Consider the following 22,551-nt stretch of genomic DNA (forward strand, 5'->3'; position numbering starts at 1 on the left):
ACGCCCTCTAGCAGGTCAATGTGACATGCGATGGTGCTGCATCCACAGTTTTGGCCTCGTCTTTGGCCATCCATCTCATTTTTACATGCGAACTTCCCAATGGTCCGCACCAGTCGCCCGGTAATAGTACATTCGCTCGACTCTGGTTTCTCTTCCCGTCTCTAATGGTACAGGGCCGCCTATGAGAGAAGTCGTCCGCCGCGTTCCTGACGACACCCCTCGCGAATTGGAGTGATATGTGAACTGTAACCTTGCCGCTGGGCACACGACAGCCTCTATCCAGTCATGTTGAATCCAATTCATTTCATTATGTCTTAGTTGCGGGAGGGGCCCTAAGAGATTTTGCTGCTGTTTCCGTGTTGGCGGCCCCGTTTGGTTTGTATTTCGGCTCAAGGATCCCGACCTGCACGGAGGGCATTGTTAGTGACGAGTTCAGTACTGGGTGCAGCTGAGTATCCCGTTCATCGTTGGAGCTTTAATTGTCCACACAACGTTGCTCCGCGTCCTATCGTCGTCCTCTGATTCACGGCCATCCCAGACGGATCGTAGGAAAGCGTAACAAGGGGCATGTCTCGTCGTACCATTGACAGTAACCTCCACACGGTGTCGGTCGGCTGCGCCCCGACACCGATCCAGTACCGAGCGCGGAGAGAGTCGAGGCGGATGTCCTTGTGCAGCTTGGTCGTGGCGTCGTAGGGGTCTTGCTTGGGGACTGGGTCGTAGGTGCCGATGACCTCGATGGGCTTGCTGTTGCGGGCGGTTCTGCGAGTCGGGGGCACACAATTATTAGCTTCCTTCACTTGATATGGCTCTTGGTCTTTCATTCTTTGCTGGCATCGTGTGCGTGCGGTATTGGTAGAGGGGCTTATGGGATCGGGCTGAAAGGGCGACTGGCAGCGTACCTGGCTTGCGAGACGACAATGTTGTAGAAGGGCTGGTTGACGCGCCCGAAGCGGGCAAGACGTATGCGTACGACCATGTTTGAAATGCGAGAGGGGCAGCCGGCGGGTTCGTTGATCGATGGAGTCTAGTGGTTCGAGGGCGGTGTCGCGCGATTCTGAAGCTGCTGTAGCTTCAGTATGGTTACTTTTCCAATGGTCCAGGAATTTTTGGTCGGTGCGAAAGTTGTTCCGATACCGACTCGTTGTCCGGTTTCTCGGTCCCGCGCTAACTCCACTCCGACTCCGACTAGTGCAGTCCACCCCAACGGTGATGTCGGTGTGCAGGCACCCTCGAGTCAATCACGTGGACCAGTAAGGCAAGTGCTAAACGAAGAGCCTTGGATCCTGCCTAGTGTAGGGGGGGGGCAATGGAACAACGCAGAAGGCGGGGATGTTCCTAGCAAAGAGGGGCGGGATTCCTAATGTAGCTGATCTGACGTTGTGAGGCCCCTCACCGTAATGAGTAAGTACCAGAGTAAGTATCCTGTATTCTCCATCGTTGCACGACAAAGTTCCCGGGACCGTAGCCATGGCCGATCATCAAAAACAGGTGCAAAAACAAGGCCAAGCTTCAACCGCCGCACCGACCATCGAATCGGCCACGCTACCAGCCGCCCCGGAGCCGGCGGCCGAGACATACCAGGTTCCGCAGGAACCAGCGCCTTCGGACGCGCACTTCTCAGCGGGCAGTTTCTTCCCAATCATCACCTCCCAAGCGTCCCAACACCCGAGCATCCTCGATTATCGCCGCGAAAATGGCCGCAGCTATCACCGTCTCAGCGATGGCAAGTACGCCCTGCCCAACGACGAACTGGAGCAGGAACGCCTCGACATTGTCAACCATCTTTGGATGTTGACCTTTGACGGCAGGCTCTGCCTCTGTCCCAAAGTGGACGGTGTCAAAAGGGTCCTTGACATCGGCACGGGCACAGGCATCTGGGCCATGGACTATGCAGACGAACATCCTGGAGCGGAGGTCATCGGCGTAGACCTGAGTCCTATTCAACCCGCCTATGTGCCGGTTAACTGCATCTTTGAGGTCGATGACCTTGAGAAGGAGTGGATGTGGACGGAGCCCTTTGACTTCATATTCGCGAGGAACATGGTAGGCAGCTTCTCCGACTGGGAGGGTGTCATCGCCCAGGCGTTTGACAACCTGGAGCCCGGTGGCTACTTTGAGCTCCACGATACCATCTATCCCTTGCTATGCGACGATGGGACCCTGACGAAGGAATCGCCGCTGATGAGGTGGACCCTCCTTATCGCCGAAGCTTGTGAAAGGAGGGGGCGTTCTATAACCATCGGCAGCCAGTTCCCCCGCTTTCTAGAGGAGGCTGGCTTCGAGGACATCAAGGTCACCAATATTAAATTCCCCGTGTCGCCCTGGCCCAAGGACCCCAAGCTGAGGCTGATGGGTGAGTGGACGCAGGCCTCGCTGCTTCCCGGTATAGAGGGTTTATCGCTCGCGCTCTTCACGCGCGTGCTTGGCTGGAGCGTGTCGGAGACCATTGTCTTCTGTGCGCAGGTCAGGGACCAGGTGAAGAACACAAAATACCACGGGTACTGGAAGGGGTTCGCCGTCCACGGACGAAAGCCGCTGGTCGAGAACAGGCACGACAGGAACTTGAGCTCAAACGGCATGTTTTCAACGCCGGATGGCGAATACCTTGTGCTATAATATCCGAGTCGAATTGGCGGCTGCCTCGTACTTTCTAGAAGCGTGCAATTTCAAATTAGACCGGCGAAGAGGTAAACAAAATATCTATGTTCCTTTGCATTATAGCGTTGGGACTCCCCTTAGCATCATCTATTTATGATGATGTGATAGTATGAACTGGGGTGGAGATGATCTAATACCCTTTGGGTGAATGGCGGCAACCAGGGCGAGAATGAGAAATGGGAGGTCAGCCTGAACGGTAAAAGTCTGCCGTCTGCTAAGCGCCCATGACAGATTTGGATTGAATCGGCCGTGCAGGACTGAACTGTACAAAATGATGCTGGGCAGCGGATAAGGATAACAGGAGCGCAACCTAAGACTGGTCGATACCGTCAACTTTGCATGACTCGACACTAGCTGATTCGTCTCGATTGAACCTCTGGAATGAAGCATTGGCCACTTGTGAGGGCCATACTCTCCCGACTGGTCTAATATTTTCCCAGTAAAATACCAGCAATGCCGAACAGCAGAGCGTCTCGGATTCTGCAAATGTTGCCCTTTCTGTTCGGAAACGGACAGTCGTTCTACATCTTCCGTAGTATTCATATACTGTACTATGCTGACTCTTAAGTCTTGAGTCATCCATCGCTGCGCTGCCGTCTGAGTCAACTAAGGCGTTTACAACAAGGACGAGGCCATTGATATCACTATTTCCCAGCTAGCAGTGGTCAGAACACGTTTGGTCTCACCAAAAATCTTGTTTTGAAGCACCTGATCCACGGTATTTGTTTTATACCGTTCTTCACACCGATGCCAAAGGACCAATGTAGTCTGATGATGGAAACGATTATGTCGCGTAACAAAATGACGGCGTCAGCTATGGGCAATAACTGGCTCATTATATTCAATGGGAAAAATCATCATTTCAAAGACGCTGATTCTGGCCATAAATATAGTTTTGCTTGTCGGGTTTGAGACGCTTCCATTTGAACACGTACACCTTTGCTTTCAATAGCTATTAATCTGAAATAGTCCTGCAATAGGATACGATCTTGCAGAACAGCTAGCTTTACAAAACCGTTCCAACAGAAAGCTTAGCATCTATTCTTTGTAATATTGATCCCAAGTAGGTACGCTCACGAACGAACCGGATATAAGGTTTTTCAGCTGGGATAACAGTCTCGTCGAAGAACCAACTGACAGGTACAAACAGCACCCGTACTTTGACGAGTCCTGATAAAACAAGACTCCAGAGCTTGATGATGTTCAATTCCCAGTCTACATCTTTTGTCACTGGGCAATCAGGCATTGAGTTCCGCCTATTTCCTCCAAGTTTAAAAGCAATTTCACTGCATGTAAGTGCTTGATGTAACTGGGTGACAATGGTTCTTGACGGAGGAGCTGCCGAGTAGACAAAAGGCTTTCTTTAACTAAACTATTCTTGGACTGTTGATGACGCTTCCCAATGTGCTGTGAGGGTGCTCCATGGCGACATTCCACCAACGCATTTGAGATCCCAGAAGCGCAGTATACCAAGCTATTTATAGGACACAACTGAAGTTCGATCAAATAACCCAACCGAGAGAGCATCGAATTTTGTGCGATACGAAGTAGGTCGAGGTTGCTTTAGCTCCCTTTGAGACAGAAAATTTTCACAACGCTGCGCAAGAAAGACAAGAAGAAAAACGAAATGTATCTTCTCTAGAAGACAGTTGTCAACAACAGCCTGAACGGCTTTGGTTGGCTCCAAGCCATCCACTGAGTAAGGGACGAGGCTCAGTCAACGCCCTGGCATCCCATACATCTATTACACGGCCAAGTAAGCCAACTAAGCTCGGATGATGTGATCTGTGTTGAAATCGAGATACAAATATCAAATCGCCGTTATGGAGCTGGCGATAGCCTCTTATCGTTTCGACCACAGCTACGGCAAATATTATCTAGGTATTCCTGTTGCTCCCCCATAACACTATGGTCAGCATGAGTCGCCAACTTATGCATTTCGGTAACAAATATGAATCGTGTCTAGTTCTCTCCGTCGCCCCTGTAATGAAGAACCACCATAGCCAGAGGAAGGTTTGACCAAAATGATTATTGCATGCAGAAGAATGCCAGTTTGACACGGAAACAAGTTCTTATTGGATCACAGTGGCATTTATGCCGCAATTTTGAGCCGTGTCGCAGGCAGGATGCTCATCGTACGAAACTATGGCTGCTGAGATGGAAGGCCTTATGGCGGTCAAAAAAAAAAAAAAAACCCCCAGCGCATGAGGCTTCGGCGGGAAAGGACGTCTTGCTGATGTTCTATTACCTGTCAGATACTCAACCAATGGTTTGTAGAGACCATGTTCGATCCCACCAAACTAGAACAGGAGGGCGAGAAAGCAAATACTCATTATAGACAATATCGTGACATATTAGCCATAATTGCGCAATGGCAACTACGGACCCGCTTTTGTCATCACAGATTACCAGACCTACCTTTATCATAACGTGAGCTTCGCTGACCTGTAGTCATCTTATATCTAACACGCAATAGGATATGTCGCTAGATATCATCAATAGACTGAATACACCGTACTGATATCCTTGACCCCGTCCGGTTGTTCTCGAGTATCGCCAAATCGGGGATTTTCTTGGCGTCGGGACGCCACGGCGACACTCTTCAACTTGTACACGTACAGGACTTTCCCCGAGTTCTCTGTGTGTACTGCAATACAACACATGTGTATATTACACATGGATGTTTACGAAGCACACTGCGTATGGATACGAGGAAATGGCCAGTGACATGCTAACTCGCCTCGAGGATCAGTCAGCTACAAATGGTTCTCTGGCCATAGGCTTCCTATCAGTTCTACCTATAGGTGGAACGACATGACGCGATAAGCCTGTCCGGAACTCCGCCGTCGGGACTTTTGAACCAGCGTGGCAGTGCCCACTAAAAAGGGGTTAAGCCTGGATTGGCAAATGACAAGCCCAACCAAGCTTATGGCCTGGCCACCCACCTTCCCAGGTCTTATTCCCACTGATCGGCGCCTTGGAGAACCATTCGCGCTGAAGCGAGCATTAGGTGGCCACCGGCTGTAGCCCTACTGTCAGGCACAGGTACGCGCAGTGTGGAGGGAAAACCTGTATTTGAAAGGCCGACAGGACTCCATTCCATTACCACACCAGATCAGTGAGAGGGGAAACCCGGTCGGTGCTGCATGGGGGGAGGGTCTCTTCAATGCAGGGCACCATACGACCGAGCTAAGGAAGCGAGGTACTTAAATTAGAAGTCCTACCAACACTGGTCCTTGCTGCGCCGTGCATCCATACCGGAGTGTGGCATTCGTATCGTAGTGTTGATGGGTTATCGCGTTGTGGCGATTCCCTGATTATGTACTCCGTAGACATTGGAACATGACTGCGTATTGGATGTCAACGTCGCTGCCATAATCAACGGTTGGAGCTTCTCATGACGGAAGTAGGTATGTGGCCCATCGCAACTGAGCTGAAACCTTTGTTAAGGGCATGAATCCGTATTCTCGGCACTCCCGGCCGACGACTTATCTTTTACTGGATTCTGTGGAGGTTCATCGCTTCCTTCGCACGCATGCCCGGAGCAGATCGACGTCACGGTTGGCAGGGAAGATACCTATCAAAATAATGGGCTGGCTGGCTAGTGGTTCAAACTTAACAGCAATCCAAATTTCTCTGAAAGGCGGGCGGTTTTCCATACGAGATGGGGGCGGTGGGGTGACACTAAGAAAAGGAGGACGAGGGGGGGAGGAACACTGGGTCTGACTCGCGAGGTGTGAAGACAGGGGTTATTCACATATGGTCCGTTTATAAAGCTTGGGGGTGAAGCTCAATTTCCCCTTTCCTGCCATCCAACTCCTTTCAATTCATCAATTTTGGACGTTCGTTATAGTCACTCGCTCACACATCGCATTGTTATCTTAATATAAAACCCCCAAAAAACATCAAAAAGACGCCACTTTACACTCAATTTTTCCACCAACAACCCGACAACATGTTCTCCAAGGCTACCATCGCTATCACCAGCCTTTTGGCTCTGGCCGAGGCCGTCAAAGTCACCCAGCCCGCCAAGGGTGACGACTGGGACCTCTCCAAGACCAACGAGATCGAATGGGAGACTGTCTCCAGCGACCCCAAGAGCTTCGAGATCGTCATCATCAACCAGTCCAGCTACCCTGGAGTTTCCCAGACTATCGCTAAGGTCAACGCTGCCGATGGCAAGTACGAGCTGAAGGGCCTCAACGTCGCCCCTGGTGACGACTACCGCATCAACCTCGTCTCCACCGACCCCCAGAACTCCGGCATTCTCGCTCAGTCCGAGGAGTTCACCCTGACCGGAAGTAAGTATAGCTGCTATGGCCCTACCCCTTGGGCTTCAAATCACTGAGTGCTAACTTGGGGTTGTGTTTTCAGGCGCTGACAGCTCTTCTGCCTCTGCTTCCGCTACCGCCTCAGCCAGCGCCTCCGGCTCTGCCTCTGCCTCTGCTTCTGCTTCTGCTTCTGCTTCTGCTTCTGCCACGGGTTCGTCTTCTGAATCTACGGCCACTGGCTCCGTTACCAAGACCGCTTCCGGCCTGACCACTGTGACAGGCTCTGCCACCGCCACGGCCTCTGACGCCGCCAGCTCTGGGAGCGCTACCCGCACCGCCACCGGTACCGCCGCCTCCGGCACTTCCACCACCGCCCCCAACAGCGCTTCCGGCATCAAGTCCACTTTCGCCATCTTCGGCTCCGTTGCCGTTGCCGCCTACATGCTCTTCTAAGCGAGATGCGTACAGCACGATCTTGTTTTTCTGAAGTTTTGACCGAAATGATACCAACCGGCTACGAGAATCCGATGTGGCGACAACTGTCGAAGTGTATTGGAGCTGGGAATAGAGGAATATGCCAGCAAAAAAACAAAAAACAAAAAAAAGGGGATGGGATTATGTCTAGCGTTGCCTTCACACGTATTGAAATTATGTTGATAGACTAGATAATGTCGAAGCTTTGCTACTGGACTCCCTCCATCTACAAAGCGCCATCAACCACGCATCACTAGTGAATGGGCGAGGACCACTCAGCCGGAGGACCCGCCAATTTTGGCGTCGCACTAGGTCATGACCTCAAGTTTTTGTGCTTTTCCGGCCCTAACCTCAGCGGGGAGATGAGCAGTTCCATGCCGTTGGTTCCGAGTTACAAAAACTCTTATGGCTATCTCCACTTTTGAGTGAACTCGTATTAATTATGGATACGAGATGGGCGCATCCAATTCCAATTCCTTATGCTGCCCAACCCTGCTGCTCCCCACTGATCACCCACCTCAACATGCAGCATCGGCGTCGACTGATCCCCCAATTGAGATTGATGACAGGGTTCATACAGGGATGGGTACTTACTATCACCCACCACGTCTGGAAATTAGACCGGGTGGCGTTCCCGTCAGATGCAGAAACCACGACTGTAGCGTAGATCGTGATGATGGATGAATGTTATGGGCCTACCGATTTTCAATAGTGATGCTGACCAGGCCGAAAGAGCCTGAACTTTGTGATAGGTATTATGATTTACCGCCCTCATCTGCCGTGTCTCATTTCACCACTGAACTGAGGTGGGAAAACAGCGAACGGCCTCTGCAATCTAAAACATTCTTGACGTTTAATTCTTGCCAACTTATGATACAAAGATATGCGATTGAGCAGCAGATAGTATGCTACATTACCTGAATGTCTGGGCTACAGAAACATTTTAGCTGATGCGCCTACTTGTGCACCTTTGCTAAGAAAACACAAACTTTACTGGAGACGTCCTATTTGGTGCTGAAAGCTGCAATTCATTAGCCGATCATCCGGTTAGTTTGAGATAGTCTTGAGGAACTACTTGACTCGGTGTAGTAGCTCCTCAAATTCAATTGCGACGTATTCTTCACCAGGCCGATGTGATTATTCTCATTTAATCGAGACTCTGGATTGAGTTGGCTTCAGCAATATGCGGGGTCTTTCTGTGACACCGGCCTTGTACATGTTAAATATCTAGTAGAGTTTCCAAGTCGTGCTAGCTAGCTAACCAGGCTGAGAAATGTAACTTCATACTACAACGAAGATAGCCTGAAATTACTGACCACACACAGGTTATACCTTTTGAACAATACGAGAATGTAGGTTATCTGCGTAATGTTACAAATTTGGCGAATATAAATGTCATGGACTGGTAAGGCCTTCACGGATCGGCTCACGCTGTAATGATAGGATGCTTCCTGATATAAGTGCGATCGACAAAGCCTCTCAGATACATCCAATAAACTAGTTATTCAAACATGATTAATAAGAATGCTGTAAATTCATTCGCTGTGGACATTCAAATGTCGTATTTAACTTTACTCGTTCATCCAAGGGCTTAGCTCGGCTAACATGGAGCATCGCTTCCCTCGACCATCTTCCCAAGTATCACCATCTGCAATTTCAAATACTGCCTGCAGCGGTGGGTAATCAAATCCACCGGGCAAATGGCTAGTGATATGTAAAGTAACCATGCCATCAAACGATGAGTCATTCTCAACCAGCACACCGCCAGTCACGTTTGCATTCAGTATGCTGGCAGCTCCTTGTCCTCCTTCTTTCCACTGCGGCCAAAAGGTCGTGCTCGGGCCAGTATCCCGCAAGGTCGGCGCCCCGGTCACAATGAAGTCGCCCCAAGCGGTCTGCAGCGCCCGTCGTAGGGATCTCGGAACAGTCGAGTTGGGGGTATCCACTGGCGCTAGGAGTACATCGTAATCAGACCCGGTGCCCACGTCGAAGCCATGATAGGCGGGTGAAGCACTGAACTGGTAGCGCCACGCTCTGCCCCCAGATTTGGTAGCGTATGCATTGGCGAGCCAGTGTGAAGGGCAGACGAACGTAGCCTCGGCGTAGAGATTGTTAGCTACTTGTTGCCAGCCCATGGCGTAGTTGGACATGGTGGTGGCAAACGGCGCGTTGCGGCCGTCTGTATCGAAGCCGGGGTCTGTGTTGTTCACGTCTTTTGAATTGGCCATGATAAAATCCTCGTACTTTTGCGTGTACACGGCGAGGACTTCAGTCACGTTGGATGCGGTTAGCTTGGGATAGTAGGTCGTCAGGAACTTGACAAAAGTCGTCTGAGACGTGATGTTCTGCCAAGTAAAATATGGGCCCTCGTCTGCGACATTGCTGGTGAGCAGGCGGACGCCCTTGACGCTGTCTGTTCGCGAACCGAGATGCCTCGAGGCAATGTTTGTGAGGAGCTTTCCGTCAATGACGGGTCTCCATTCCCAATGACCATATAGGCCCTGGGTGCTCACCCAATCGCTGGCATTTTGAAGCGTAATCGAGTCTACGTTCTGCATGCAAGCAAAGAGGGATGAAGTTTCGTTGGTTAAAGAACAGCCTACACGGTCTGCTAGGCTGTGGTAAGCTTTTGTGGGCCGGACGCCATCAAACTGGCTGTTTTTCGTAGGGTTACTCCACTAATACCGAAGCTGCATGGCAAAGGGCATAAACATAACTCACGGTTGGGTGGTGAGGTATGGACTGCTTGCAATCACCCCATCAAAGAGACCTTCGGCTTCGTTCGTTGTGGCTAGTACCAGGATCGCCCCGGCACCAGAGGATTGTCCTGCAACAGTTACCTTGCTCGGATTACCACCAAATTTACAAATGTGCTTCTGCACCCACCGGAGCGCGAGGAGCATGTCGTGTAACCCAACATTGGCAACGCCGTTCGCCACGACATCGGCCGAAGACAGAAAGCCAAAGGCACCGAGTCGATATTGGATTACAACAGCGAGGTATTTATTCTCGTTTGTCGTAATCTGCGTGGAAAAGTCGTAATTCGCCGCCGAGTCAAGACTATATCCGCCGCCATGGATCCACACAACTACGGGAAGATCTTCGGCACCAGCCGGTGCGAACACATTCAAGAAGAGACAGTCCTCGTCGCCGAAGATATCGAAGGCAGCAAGAGAACTCTCTTCAGATGCTGTTTTGGGGTACTGCAAGGAGCGGCGAGACCAGGGGCAGTGCGGTGGGTTAGAAGTGGCGGATATGGTGGCTTTGTCGCTTGTATTACTGTTCTTGTTACTGGTGATGTCTTCTGGTTCTTGAGGTAGCTGCCATCGAAGCTTCCCTGTTGGAGGAGCTGCGTAGCGGATTCTGCGTGATTGCAAGATCAGATCGTAGCCCAGCCTGGTTCTAGTCGAGTAAAGTCCGAACCACATACCCCCTAAATATATTGAGTTTCAACGTTGAGTTATATGTTCCTTGATACCGTGCATATGATAGATCGACAGTCGGCCCATCTGCGCTGACTGCAACTGCTAGAAGTGGCAGAAGAGCAAGCAGATATGACTTGAGCCGCATGACACCGGGCGACTCAGGGCGGCTATTCAAGAATCAAAAAATGACAACCGTGAGCAACGACAGTGAATGGGGCACCAACCAGAAGGCAGAGTGATGGGGAAAGTGTCTGACCGACGTAGCGATGGCGGTTATGTATTTCTAAGTCTGCAGTTTCGCGGGAGACTCTTGATAGTGGACATGGGTAAGTAGATTTCAAAACTTGATCACGGGCAAAACCACCCAGTCGGGGCATTGCAAACTCAATTATCACCTAGTCCAGAAGTAGACTTCTGGACACGTAACGGTTGCATGGAACGATGAGAACTTACATTCTTCCCTTCCATGTGTGGCGAGTCACATCCAAATAATTTTTAATGTAACCCAATTATCGACTCTGCAACAGAGTGCGTGTGATGACGAAAACGGAACTGTAATTAACAATGCGCAATGACAGCTTATATCATGTCATACACACATATGTACTCTCTCTATGGTTTTAATGCTAATCGTCGGAAGGCTAGCTGCACTTTACACGTTCTACTTAAGTACATCTTGTGAAAAGATGTTCACTGCAAGATTCAAGCTGAATATAGCGAAAGAAATAGCATTGGCTACAACAGAGCGCAAAAGGTCAAGGCGAGGAGGCCTCTTTATTGCATCATCTTCATGTCCAGGACTACAACATCCTGCTCCCCACTCCCTACTCGCCATCAAAAACCAAAAGACTTTGAACGTTGACTCTGCCAAAGCCGCGTCGGCGCAACAATTCCCGACCGCGATGGATAGGAAATTCGGCTACAGCAATAAATCTGACACGTTCGACATCGATTCCAGCCTTAACCAGCAGCTGCAGAACCGCACACAGCGTTTTCCCCGTAGCAAGCACGTCGTCTACTACCACAACTGTCCCACCCCTGGGAACCACATATCGATTCATCTCGATCCTCTTTTCTCCCGAGCTGTTGGATACCGCAGATGAAATATGTCATGGGGGCTTGGCAACTGACACGGTGGGCGCAGGGAGCTTGCCTGCTTCCCGAACCAGCGCTAAGGGCACATTGACTTGGGAGGCCAACGCTGACGCAAAGACAAAGCTGCCGGCTTCGCAGCATGCCACAACGTCAACTTTGCTCCAGTCGCCAGTGAATTGAGATCGTAGTAGTGACGTGCACAGTGCTAGACCACCCGTCTGCTCGGCGATGCTGAGCACGTGGCGGAATTCAATGCCTTGGCGCGGAAAGTCCGGTATTGTACGCACCATGCTAGCCAGTTGATGCAAGTCCTCATGAGAGAAGGGAAGAAGATGTTTTTCTGCAAATTTCTGAGCCGCCTCGTCTCCGGCTGTGCCGTTCTCGAAGACGAAGTTGGGACGGTGGTCTAAAACCAGAGACTCCGTCCCGTCGTTGGCGTTATTCTCGTCACTTTTGTTATCCCTGTCATCGTCATCACCACCGTGACACCTACGTCGAGCCCGCCGTGTCTCTTTGGTAGCCCGGACCTGGACCTCGAGCATTCTATATCCTGGCACCAGGTGCAATAATAATGCAATTGGAGCTTTATCTCTCATTCCAGTGATAAGCAGCACGTCAACATCTACAGCGTCGTCCACCACACTCAGAAAGGTTTCTTCTAGAAGCCGTGGCCGTTACCGCACCTGGTCTCGGAAAAATGCTGTCAACGCTAGCCAGTGTTTCTCCTTATAGGCCCAGTCGCTAAATAGGCAACTTAGGTCGGCACCAGTAGCTGCTGCGTATTCCCGCTTAATCGCATCGCTAATGCTGTAAACACGCGCCCGGAGGCGTTTATTAGTGCGTTCAACAAACAGGGAAGCCCAGACGTCTGCACAGTAGTCCTTTCCAGAGCAGCTGTCGCCTGTAACAAGAATGATAAGTTCCTGTTCCCCCGCCGCTTTCGGGAGCGGGCAGGTGTAAGCTAGAATGTTGCGTGGGTCTGAGATGCGTTTGAGACGGGACAGGCGGGGCCGGTTCGGTCCGAAAGCCCTGGCCGCCAGTGGGGCGTCTCTCGGGTCCGGCCCGAGGTCAGCGCCGTAAGCTCCGGCGCTGAGGGGCAGCAAGTTTCCGGCGACATGATAGACCCACTGTACGGCAGCTCTGTTGGTATCGGTGCCATCTTGATCACGGGGCCAGACACCCGTGATCACGCAGGCGAAGTCCCAATCTCGACAACCAAAAGCAGTAGCACCGTCCGCCACGTTGCCAACTACCCCGCCACCTTGTAGTAAATGGAGATAGCAGAGTGGTGAGGGACGAGTCTCAATGGCCTCCACTAGAACGTCTACAATGGGTTGTGCTGAGATTCCCTTCAGAAACAAACATCTCTTGAAGGAAGAGGTTTTGCCGCCGCCGTGCCCACCGTGCATTCTAGTCATGTACATCTCGGTCTCGAACATTTCGACGCTGTTCACGCGCTTCGAATCGGCTTCCGGTCCCCAGAGTTTGGTAATGAGTTCGTAGATGGGCTTAAATGCCGCAGATTCGAGTCCAGTCGTGAAGGCCTCAAATATGGTAACGCCAAGATGTAGCTGGCCCGCATCGCAGTACAGATACGCATCTGCAGAACAGTTTCGGGGGATCTTACTGGCGAAGAGTTTATCAAAGCTGCTGAGCCTGAGCTGCACCTCGCGAGCATCGCTTGAGGGAATAACCCAATTCCTGGCCAGGAAAGTGGGAGCTGGGTAAGCCGCGAAAGTAACGCTGATCACAATGCCAAAGTTTGTCCCGGCGCCCTTTATCGCCCAGAGCAGATCAGATTCGTTGTCGGGCCGCACGGCGTTGGCTGGTTGGTGTTGGCGTGGTACGTGGCCGACGCAGAGAACCCGGTCCGAGTCAACGCTGACTATGACAGCACCGACAATGGCGTCGCATGAGAGGCCGTACAGCCTAGCAAGGTGTCCGATGCCGCCTTGTAGCCACAGACCGGCTCCGACGCTAGGGCGGGCGCCCAAGGGCACTACCATACCAGCTGCCATGGCCTTACAGACGATGTCGCCCGTCTTGCAGCCGGCTTCAGCAACGACCAAACAACCTGAGTCAGAGCCGGAATCTCCAACCCCGTTCCCTGCCGAGATAATGTGGACTTGGTCAAAAGCGCCCATGTCAACCGCGACAACGTTGGGCCAGAGACAATGGCCGCTGTGACCTCCTCCAACAACAGTCAAGCAGACCCGGTGCTCCAGAGCCCATCGCACGCACTGCTGCACTTGCTGAATTTCTGTTGGCCTGACAATTGATGCGGGGCGGTTGAGGCGAGCCTCTCGATTCCTGCCAGTCTTGTTTCCGTTCACCACCGGCAACCGCGCCTCTAGTTCCGGCAACATTGTTGAATGCCGAGTAAATGTTGCCATGATTTCGGGTGAGCTAAACAAGAGATGTCCTTGATGGCAGCCTTCTTCATGACGGCCCAGTGCGCGACACACCTTGCGCCATTCGGTTCGGACATCCATATCCTGCATCGAAAACCCTGTGATGAAAGATGCAAAACAATCCAGGGCTTCGTCATTATCTGCCACGTGAACAACGCCGGTTTGAAAACTAGCTGTCTGATGGCACACCAAACCGTCAAAGTGCAGAGTCCCGTCCCGCTGAAAAACCACAACCATTCCGACTTCTGGCTGCTGTACAAGCATTGTCAAGGCCTTTTCGATGAACTTGCTTTTTGGCTTCATGCCATACATACTGTGGCAGAATAGGATGATGTTGAAACCATTTTCGCTATCGCTTGTGCTGGTACTGGTGCCGCTATTCACAGGACTTCCTAGGGTGAATGGAGCCTGATAGATGACGGGCGCGCTTTTTAGACATGGCAGTGGAGGCTCCGTGTTCGATGTAGAGGAAAGCCAATTCTCCAATCTGGTGGCAAACAGGCCATTGGGCTCAAAAGCAGCGTATCTCGTGATTTTCTTTCTCAGACCAATAGGCAGATATCCGAGTACGCTCTTCTGCCCAGGTCCGACCTCTAGTACAGAAAGATGAGCAAGCGTGGTGAATGAAGTGAGAAGCTGGGATAACTGAGGGAAAATGAAGTCTTGATACGCTGTCCAGCCTGAACCTCGGGTCAGAATATCGAAGCCGGCGCTGTACTGTATGTCTGATAACGGCTGCCTTGAAGACACATCTTCTGAGGCTTTCTGCCTCAGAGCCAATTTGAGGTAATCGAGAGTAATCATTCTGGCTTAGAAGAAAAAACGTGTGACTGGTAACAGTGAACAACAAAAGCAGATCTAGGCGGGTATTGGGATATTATCTCCAACTAGCTCGTTCAGGCTCTTTATCTCCCGACCGGTTGTCTATTACTAAGAAAAAACGGCTAATGACAGAACTTAGGCAAAGTCCAGTATTGAGTCTGGGCAGAGTATAGTGACCTGTTTGGCCAGTGAGCTGTGTGTTCTACAACCTCAGGGGCTTGGCCACAAATTTGCTGCTGGCAGCCGATAAACTGCACCAAAGCCGCCTCCACAAGCTGCAAACCCACTGCAAGCTGCGCGGAAGAGGAGATATCGGCCCATATTGTCGACATTGCGCATAAAGATGTACCAACAGCTACGCTTTCCGGACTGTGGTCACACTGGAGGATATGATTGCTCCGGGCAGGTAGGCGCTTACAGCTTTCACATTTCTGACATACTATGCAGTGCAACCGCACAGAGGTTAGCATGCCAATTTTATGCGGGAGGCCGACGGCAGAGGGGTACAAGGCGAACTTATTGGTAGGTTGAACCAATCAGCGGGAAATCACTGAGGGCTCGACGTAAGCTTCAAGTAGAAGTCCCCGCCCATGGTGTTGACTCAATTTGGCACATAATGTCTAAAACATCATTGGTGTTAACCGGCTTTGATTACCAAAATCCTGAGTTGAAGACGGGAGTCTATTGGATACGGCGGGGCCAGCCAGACCGCCCCCCACAACGATCAAATCACAAAGCATTTGGAAGCGATTCGAGATGGACACATAAGATCGCGTTGATCGGTATCCCCGGTTCCAGTATCATGTCAGAGCCCTATTTCTTAAACTTTCATACCGAGCATCGTTGGCAGTATTCAAATGGGAGTTCAAATGGGAGTGGCAATCATGGTGGCGTCAAGTCCCGTTGTCAGATCCGTATTTGACCGTACCATTAGTCATTGGCTTGGACTTCTCTCCTTAGACATATCCGAAGCAGAAGAAAGACCACTGCTAGCACTAAGCCTACGTTGGGAACGGAACTCGTTATTGCGGACCGTTTGGAACAACCAAGAGTTTCTTAAGTTGAGTGATTATGAGGAGTGCCTGAATGAGGATGTCGCTAGAACTGGATGAGAGACGTAAAAAATGCAACAGAAAAAACTTCATGTATTTCTGTGACAACTCTCTATAGATATCCGACTTCATGAATCATTCCCTGATCATCTCATATGTTCTTTCAGTTTGTGCCGGTGATAAACAAAGGTTTACTGTCACAAGCCTCAAACTCTCTTATGCGCCTGTATCTACCCGCTGTGGTATGGTATCCCATATGAAGAGTGTATTGTATGTAGGACCGCGATGGAGCCCAGATGAAGCCCAGAATACCTTAGCGATTATGCCGATAATCATGGCCTCGTATACGAAGCATTTCCTGATCGAATTTCATGAGTTAATGTAAGTAACATGTTATTACAGCGCTCACAAGCAGAAAATAAACGACGCTCTCCACAGGTAACCTTATTTGGCCTAAAACAGATCATTACAAATTAGCCAGGTATGATATCTGTCACGAGTTAGAGCACAGAGCAGGGCATAGGACAATTCAGGTCTATAAGGCTTGATTCTATGTAAGTGAAGAAATATAAAAGGGAGACCTATATATAGTTGAATGAGGGTGAAACGCCACGTGATAAAGCACATGACAGTGCTATTACATAAGGTGGAAAGTGTATGAAGCTATCGTGACAATATCAGTGGCAAAACTACATGGAAAATGATTGGGGATATCTTTGTGGTCACAAGTTCATGTGCCCCACCAACCAAGAAAAGTCTTTGTGCAGCAAGCATAACCCCAGAAGACAACTGTTGGTATCACAGGGTACGTGACACGGTTAACCGTACGTATCAATGGCAAATGACAAACAATAGGGGCAACTGGTGGTTCTGAATTATGCGTGAAGAGAAGAGTAACTATCGTGGGCTTGCTGGGTGAATAGCTGGGTCATCCCTCGTAGTTATCCCGGTCATCGGGGTTAACCTGACAACAACGATAGTTAGGCGATGGTCAACATCGCAGCAACAACCCTTTTTAGAACGCACGCGAAATTGATGCAACATGCTGTATTTGATTATTTAAATAAATTTGATTTTCACTTAACCGATTCTTCTTGCCTATACTTGCTTCTTCAGCGTTCCGGCAGTAATCTGTCTAGGATTTAGTGCAAGTACCGGTTATTTACCCGGAGAAATTGAATAACTGCGATAGCTGAGGAATCTCCCGACCGGATAAGCACATCAACGACTTTCTCTTCGGTGTTTGTACGCCTCTTGTCGGCGAGGAAAGTTTCATCCACTAGAACCAAGGTGGTCCGCATTTAGGCTTGTTTACAAGTCACAAACTAATGCTTTGCCAACTCAAAGGGAAAAATCTCTTAGTTGGGCAGGTGACGGAAAATCTGACATAATCTTAAAGAGTTCCGTGCCATCTTCAGGCGCTAGCTAAGTACTAGTGTATCTATTAGTCAACTGAACGCACCTCATGATATAGTCTATCAACTGACTGGCCAGGAAATACAAATCCATTTTGATTTAGGTCTTCCAAGATCCCGCTTTCTCACACCTAACGTCGCTCCTTCTGGCCTTTAGGACATCTTGGAAAGTGGCGGACGTGGTTAGTGTCGCAGCGTAAGCGACCTACACCATCTTCATGATTGAGCTTACGATAACTGATCTCTCAATCAAGGAGATGAAGCAGTGTATATTGTGATGAGAGTCCCCATGCCAAGAATCATCTCGTGTCCATATAAATATCTTGTTGTTGCCTCGTTCTACGGGTGAGTGAAATTAACATCATTGTCCCGATACCTTCGTTGCAGAACTCGCAGCAGTTGAAATCCATCTGCCGGTATTTTCTCAATCATGTCAGTAGATGTGAACGCCCTCAAAAGCGCCCAAGCTAGGGGGCTTACTGTTGGCGTCATTCCCAAAGGCGTTGGTAAGCCTCTGAGGCTGGAGATAGACGACTTTCTCCAGGATGTTGAGCTCGCGAACCTCTATTTCCTCGCCCTTGAAGCTTTCATGAGTAAGAAACTTTCCGAAAGCCCATTTTCATACTATGAAATTTGCGGCATCCATGGTCAACCGTGGCGTGCGTGGGACGGTGTCAAGTCTGCGGAATTCGGTTTCTCTGCCGGCAGCCCCGATCCACAAAGCGGCTACTGCTCGCACGGTTCTGTTATTTTCCCAACATGGCATCGGGTTTATGTTGCTCAATTTGAGGTACGTCTATTTATTTGTGACAGAGATGAACTGTACAATGGTGAAATTGACGAGAGCATAGCAAGCCTTGTACCTGCACGCTGCTGAGATTGCCCCAAAACTCAAAGCACAGGCTGCCCTCGATCGTTTCCGAATCCCGTACTTTGATCCTTTCCTCCCTCGCCAAAAGCTCGTTACTGAAGATATCTACACATATGGAATACCTGTAATCTTCTTATTGCCACATATACAGGTTCGTCGACCAGAGAGTCCATCTTCGTGGGTTTCCATGGCAAATCCACTATACCAGTTCAAGTTTCCAGCAGACGGCAAAGGTGGCTTTGACTGGTCTATGTACACCCAAATCCCTGCTGCTAGAGACCTCACTATTCGGGGTCTCAACACTGCCACACAATCTGCAGACCACAGCTACGTGATGCGGGCTTTCGATAACGCGTATAACCCCGTAAGCGGCCTTAGCAGCCAAACGCCACAGAGCATTTGGCACGTCATGTTTGGTAAGCAGACCTGGGTTCAGATGTCGAATCACTATGATCCCAGAACAAGAGATCCCGCATCGGTCGTCTACAATGCCAATTCCCTGGAGGGGTTTCACGACAACATACACAACCAGCTGGCCACAGGTCCTCAAGGCTCGAGTGGCCATATGGGTAGCCCCGCTTTTGCAGGGTAAGTCGGCTACATCTATCATGCAACATGATCTGGATATATCTGACCCGTCGTAGCTTTGACCCAAGCTTTTGGCTTCATCACTGGTAAGCGTTTTGAGCTATAGTGTGCCGCGCTTTGATTGCTTCTCATACTTACTGGTGCCAGCAACGTTGACCGCCTCCTAGCCATCTGGCAAGGCATTCACTCTCTCGATCCGGAGTCTGTTGCTTGGTGGACGTCTCTTGAGGTTCCCGAAGGCAATTTTGTCGAACCTGGACGTCTGGCTGAGACACCTCGAACTCCACTTGTCCCCTTCCGCAAAGGCCTAACCGCTGATTCCAAACCCATATGGTGGACCTCGAATGAATGCCGCAATCACCTGGACCTTGGATACGACTACCCACAAACGGCCGCCGCCCGAAAATCGGGAGATATAGTTCGGTCTTTGACGGCTTGGGCCAACACCCAGCTTGGTTGGCTGGCGCCCAGGAGCCCAAGACCGGCTGATGAGGGCGCCCGAGCACAACTCAAACGTCAGATCAACCAGCCGATGCCATTTTTCCCGCTCAAAGTGCTGATAGATGGGAAGACTCCATTCAGTAATGGTCAGGCTTTTATCGGATCTATGGCTACGACGATGACCGCTAGAATCTCCGCAAACAACAAGCCCCTCTCTGTGTCTCGTCGATTGTTGAATCGAGCCAAGACAGTTATCAAGGTCTATTCGCCTAGAAGAAGGCATAGAAAACCTACAGAGGTAACGGCTGGTTCTGGTGTAACCATTAATAGGTCCTCGGACTCCATAGCCACCCCACAACAGCTGTCTCAGCTGGTGCTTTCAACAGCCCTCCCTTCCGCGAATATGGACTTCAATCGCTGTTACGGGCATTTAGGAGATCTCATTTCGCATCACAAGATGACGCATTGGAACGCTACTTTCAGCGTGGATAAGTAAGTACTTCCGTTCTCAAAAGACTAGATCAGCCGATGTTTCATTCATGGGCACTCGGTCCCTATCTTAGGGCGCTTCATTGATGTTGTCCGTATCTCGCGTCCTCATCCTGTTCTCAATTGATCCCGTGTTTCTTTTGTTTGAAATGTGCATCTGGTTAATTCTCACCAACTCTTCTTCTGACTCCGTGAATAGGTTCTCGCTGGATGGCTCTTTCACAATCTTCTTCTTTTTAGGGGATTTCAGCCCTGATGTTGAAAGCTGGATCATAGACCCTCATCTTGTCGGATCCAGTGGAATATTTGCCAACTCAAGAGCCACCATCACCATCGGGGCTTGTGCAAACTGCGCAAAGCAGGAAGCAGGTGGGATTAAGTACATGGACACTATAGCACTGACTCCTGCGCTTTTGACATACTGGGATAGCCAGGAGGAACACTATGGCTGTCGTGTTGGCGACTTGAGCCCAGATTATGTTCTACCATTCCTCACTCGGAATCTTCACTGGCGAATTGTAAATGTAAGACACCCCTTGAAGGCACAAAGATTTCGAGTTAACGACTGAAACAAAAACTTGCAGAGTCACGGCGCTCAAGTTCCTCGTGAGACTATCACTTCATTGAAAGTGATGGTCTATTCTGAGATAGTCACTTTGCCTCATAACATTACAGACAAGCCTCAGTTTGAAGGCCAGAATGTTCATTATGAGGTTACCAATGGAAGACCAGGTGGAATTCACACAGGCGAAGACATGTAGATTGGACATCAGCAGAGCGGAGGCATCACATCAGAAGATTGATTTATTGGTGTCAGGTGATGCCACAGCTCTAGTCGTTAGTGTTATAGACGGTATTTTCGCCTAAGGTGTTCTTTCTTAAGTGTGTCCATTTCGTGACGAAGCCGTACCGCTTTTCTTTTTTTACTCTATAGCCTGATTAGGCCACCGGGCTGCTGCTGCTTCGTAATTAATGATATGGTGCCCTCTTCCAGAGGGTTGGTGTGGGATTGCGGGAAAACGCCGAACTTCCCGTTAATGCTGTTGGTCCCATAAAAGCGCCAATAGTCTTAATGAGGCCCTTTTAGTGTTTTTTTTTTAGTCTGGAAACATCCCCCACTGAGTTGATATGCGAACACTTACATCCAAGGTTCTTAATCGATTCTCCCCCCCCCCCCCCCCCCCCCCAAAAGGTCAGCCACCCCGTTCTGTAACTATCTGGAGGGTCTCATTTCCACCTTCTGATCAATGAGAATGTACTGGTTTCTGGGAATGATATTTCGTTCTGCTTAGGGCCCGTGATCTCTACATACTTTGTCGGAAAGTGCCTACGTACACCATCATGCTAATTACACCATTTGCAATCTCACTTCTCTAGGAACTCAACGCTCACGATTTTTGCTCCAACAGAAAACTTCACAACGTCTGGACTACCATCTGAGCCTGCCAAAGACTCACCTCATTAACGCTATATATGACTCTCCAATTCCGTAGCAACGTCAACTAAGCGGTGACAGCCATGTCAATTTGCCCTGGCTGCGGAAATTTGCCACAAATGTGGCGCACGGAACTTGATTAATGGCAGGGTGCTGTTTTTTATTACTCAGTTTATGGCTTAGCTCTGTGCCTTAAGGTGTATTGGCTCGGGGGCTGGATGGACATGGATCCGTGGCGAACGAGCCTGAACTATTCGATCATAATATCGGAAGATGCGGGTGTGCTTCCATCGATTTCACACTCGAAAAGTTTAAAACGCACTGGTGCCGTCAAAACGAATCTAGTAATACCTGCCAAGGTACAAACTTTACGTTTCCGATGTTGACGACCGCCGATTCTGCCTCAAAGCCCGACCGGACTGGCCGGCAAAGCCGGTTCTCGGTGGGGTTTCGCTTCCAAACCCGAAGTCATCGCCCATTTCGAGGTGACGATCGGAGCAAGCCTCGCGGAGTGGATCAATTCACAGACATCAGGTGGGCACAGGTGCTAAATATGTTCACTCGAATTTTCTGGGCTTTAGTTATCTAGGCAGTTTCCTGGTGACTATTTCCAGTACTCTCCGTTGAAATATGCAATTTCGGGGAGAGATGAAGGCGAAATGTGAGAATTTCACTGTATGCAAGGGTAAACAGCCATCAGGTTGGTCACAGCCAAGCTCCATAGGGACTTCAACGTATAGTCTAGAACGGTCATCGCCAAAGTGATAAAGACGCGCAAATGATTAAAGAATTGCTCTTCACGAGGCAAGTTTTGACAATTGTTAAGCCTGTATCAGTTGGTCTTATCTTTTTGCAACAATTCCCTGCTTAATCACTATTCTCATTGGCGACACCGTACGCTGACAGTACGAGTTTCTGTTTCACACCAAGATAAGAAATCCTTGCCGGATGGTGCTCAAGAGGGATAACTCCGAATTCGGACCCGTTCCGTAACTAAGATCGAGCCTTGCTAGAACTGTCTAAAACATGTCATGTCGGTCTTCATAGCACTGGTTCGCGTTGCCTACATTTCCCACGACATCAAATAACCGTCTATTTGAT

General features: G+C 50.0%; 7 protein-coding genes across 7 annotated transcripts; 3 read left to right on the plus strand and 4 right to left on the minus strand.

Annotated features, from left to right (window-relative positions):
* Positions 1-307: 307 nt before the first annotated feature.
* On the minus strand, positions 308-979 carry GLRG_07596 (ribosomal protein S16; the record flags this gene model as incomplete). The annotated part of the gene is made up of 3 exons (XM_008098411.1): positions 308-403; positions 582-762; positions 903-979. 3 exons carry the CDS (start codon positions 977-979, stop codon positions 308-310), a joined length of 354 nt encoding a protein of 117 aa, XP_008096602.1.
* A 491-nt stretch (positions 980-1,470) lies between these two features.
* Positions 1,471-2,619, plus strand: GLRG_07597 (methyltransferase domain-containing protein; the record flags this gene model as incomplete). The annotated part of the gene is made up of 1 exon (XM_008098412.1): positions 1,471-2,619. One exon carries the CDS (start codon positions 1,471-1,473, stop codon positions 2,617-2,619), a length of 1,149 nt encoding a protein of 382 aa, XP_008096603.1.
* Positions 2,620-6,616: 3,997 nt separating this feature from the next.
* On the plus strand, positions 6,617-7,385 carry GLRG_07598 (developmentally Regulated MAPK Interacting protein; the record flags this gene model as incomplete). Its single annotated transcript, XM_008098413.1, has 2 exons — positions 6,617-6,962; positions 7,036-7,385. The coding sequence occupies 2 exons, from the start codon at positions 6,617-6,619 to the stop codon at positions 7,383-7,385; spliced, it is 696 nt and encodes a 231-aa protein (XP_008096604.1).
* Positions 7,386-8,977: 1,592 nt separating this feature from the next.
* Positions 8,978-10,976, minus strand: GLRG_07599 (carboxylesterase; the record flags this gene model as incomplete). The annotated part of the gene is made up of 3 exons (XM_008098414.1): positions 8,978-10,061; positions 10,128-10,769; positions 10,837-10,976. 3 exons carry the CDS (start codon positions 10,974-10,976, stop codon positions 8,978-8,980), a joined length of 1,866 nt encoding a protein of 621 aa, XP_008096605.1.
* Positions 10,977-11,655: 679 nt separating this feature from the next.
* Positions 11,656-12,468, minus strand: GLRG_07600 (phosphoribosyl transferase domain-containing protein; the record flags this gene model as incomplete). The annotated part of the gene is made up of 2 exons (XM_008098415.1): positions 11,656-11,914; positions 11,963-12,468. 2 exons carry the CDS (start codon positions 12,466-12,468, stop codon positions 11,656-11,658), a joined length of 765 nt encoding a protein of 254 aa, XP_008096606.1.
* A 132-nt stretch (positions 12,469-12,600) lies between these two features.
* GLRG_07601 (FAD binding domain-containing protein) lies at positions 12,601-15,141 on the minus strand (the record flags this gene model as incomplete). Its single annotated transcript, XM_008098416.1, has 1 exon — positions 12,601-15,141. One exon carries the CDS (start codon positions 15,139-15,141, stop codon positions 12,601-12,603), a length of 2,541 nt encoding a protein of 846 aa, XP_008096607.1.
* A 2,915-nt stretch (positions 15,142-18,056) lies between these two features.
* GLRG_07602 (uncharacterized protein) lies at positions 18,057-20,776 on the plus strand (the record flags this gene model as incomplete). Its single annotated transcript, XM_008098417.1, has 6 exons — positions 18,057-18,416; positions 18,478-19,085; positions 19,142-19,171; positions 19,233-20,018; positions 20,215-20,539; positions 20,600-20,776. 6 exons carry the CDS (start codon positions 18,057-18,059, stop codon positions 20,774-20,776), a joined length of 2,286 nt encoding a protein of 761 aa, XP_008096608.1.
* Between the last annotated feature and the right edge of the window lie 1,775 nt (positions 20,777-22,551).

This window comes from Colletotrichum graminicola, assembly GCF_000149035.1.
Source record: "Colletotrichum graminicola M1.001 genomic scaffold supercont1.33, whole genome shotgun sequence".
In the NCBI taxonomy this organism is placed as follows: Eukaryota; Fungi; Ascomycota; class Sordariomycetes; order Glomerellales; family Glomerellaceae; genus Colletotrichum; species Colletotrichum graminicola.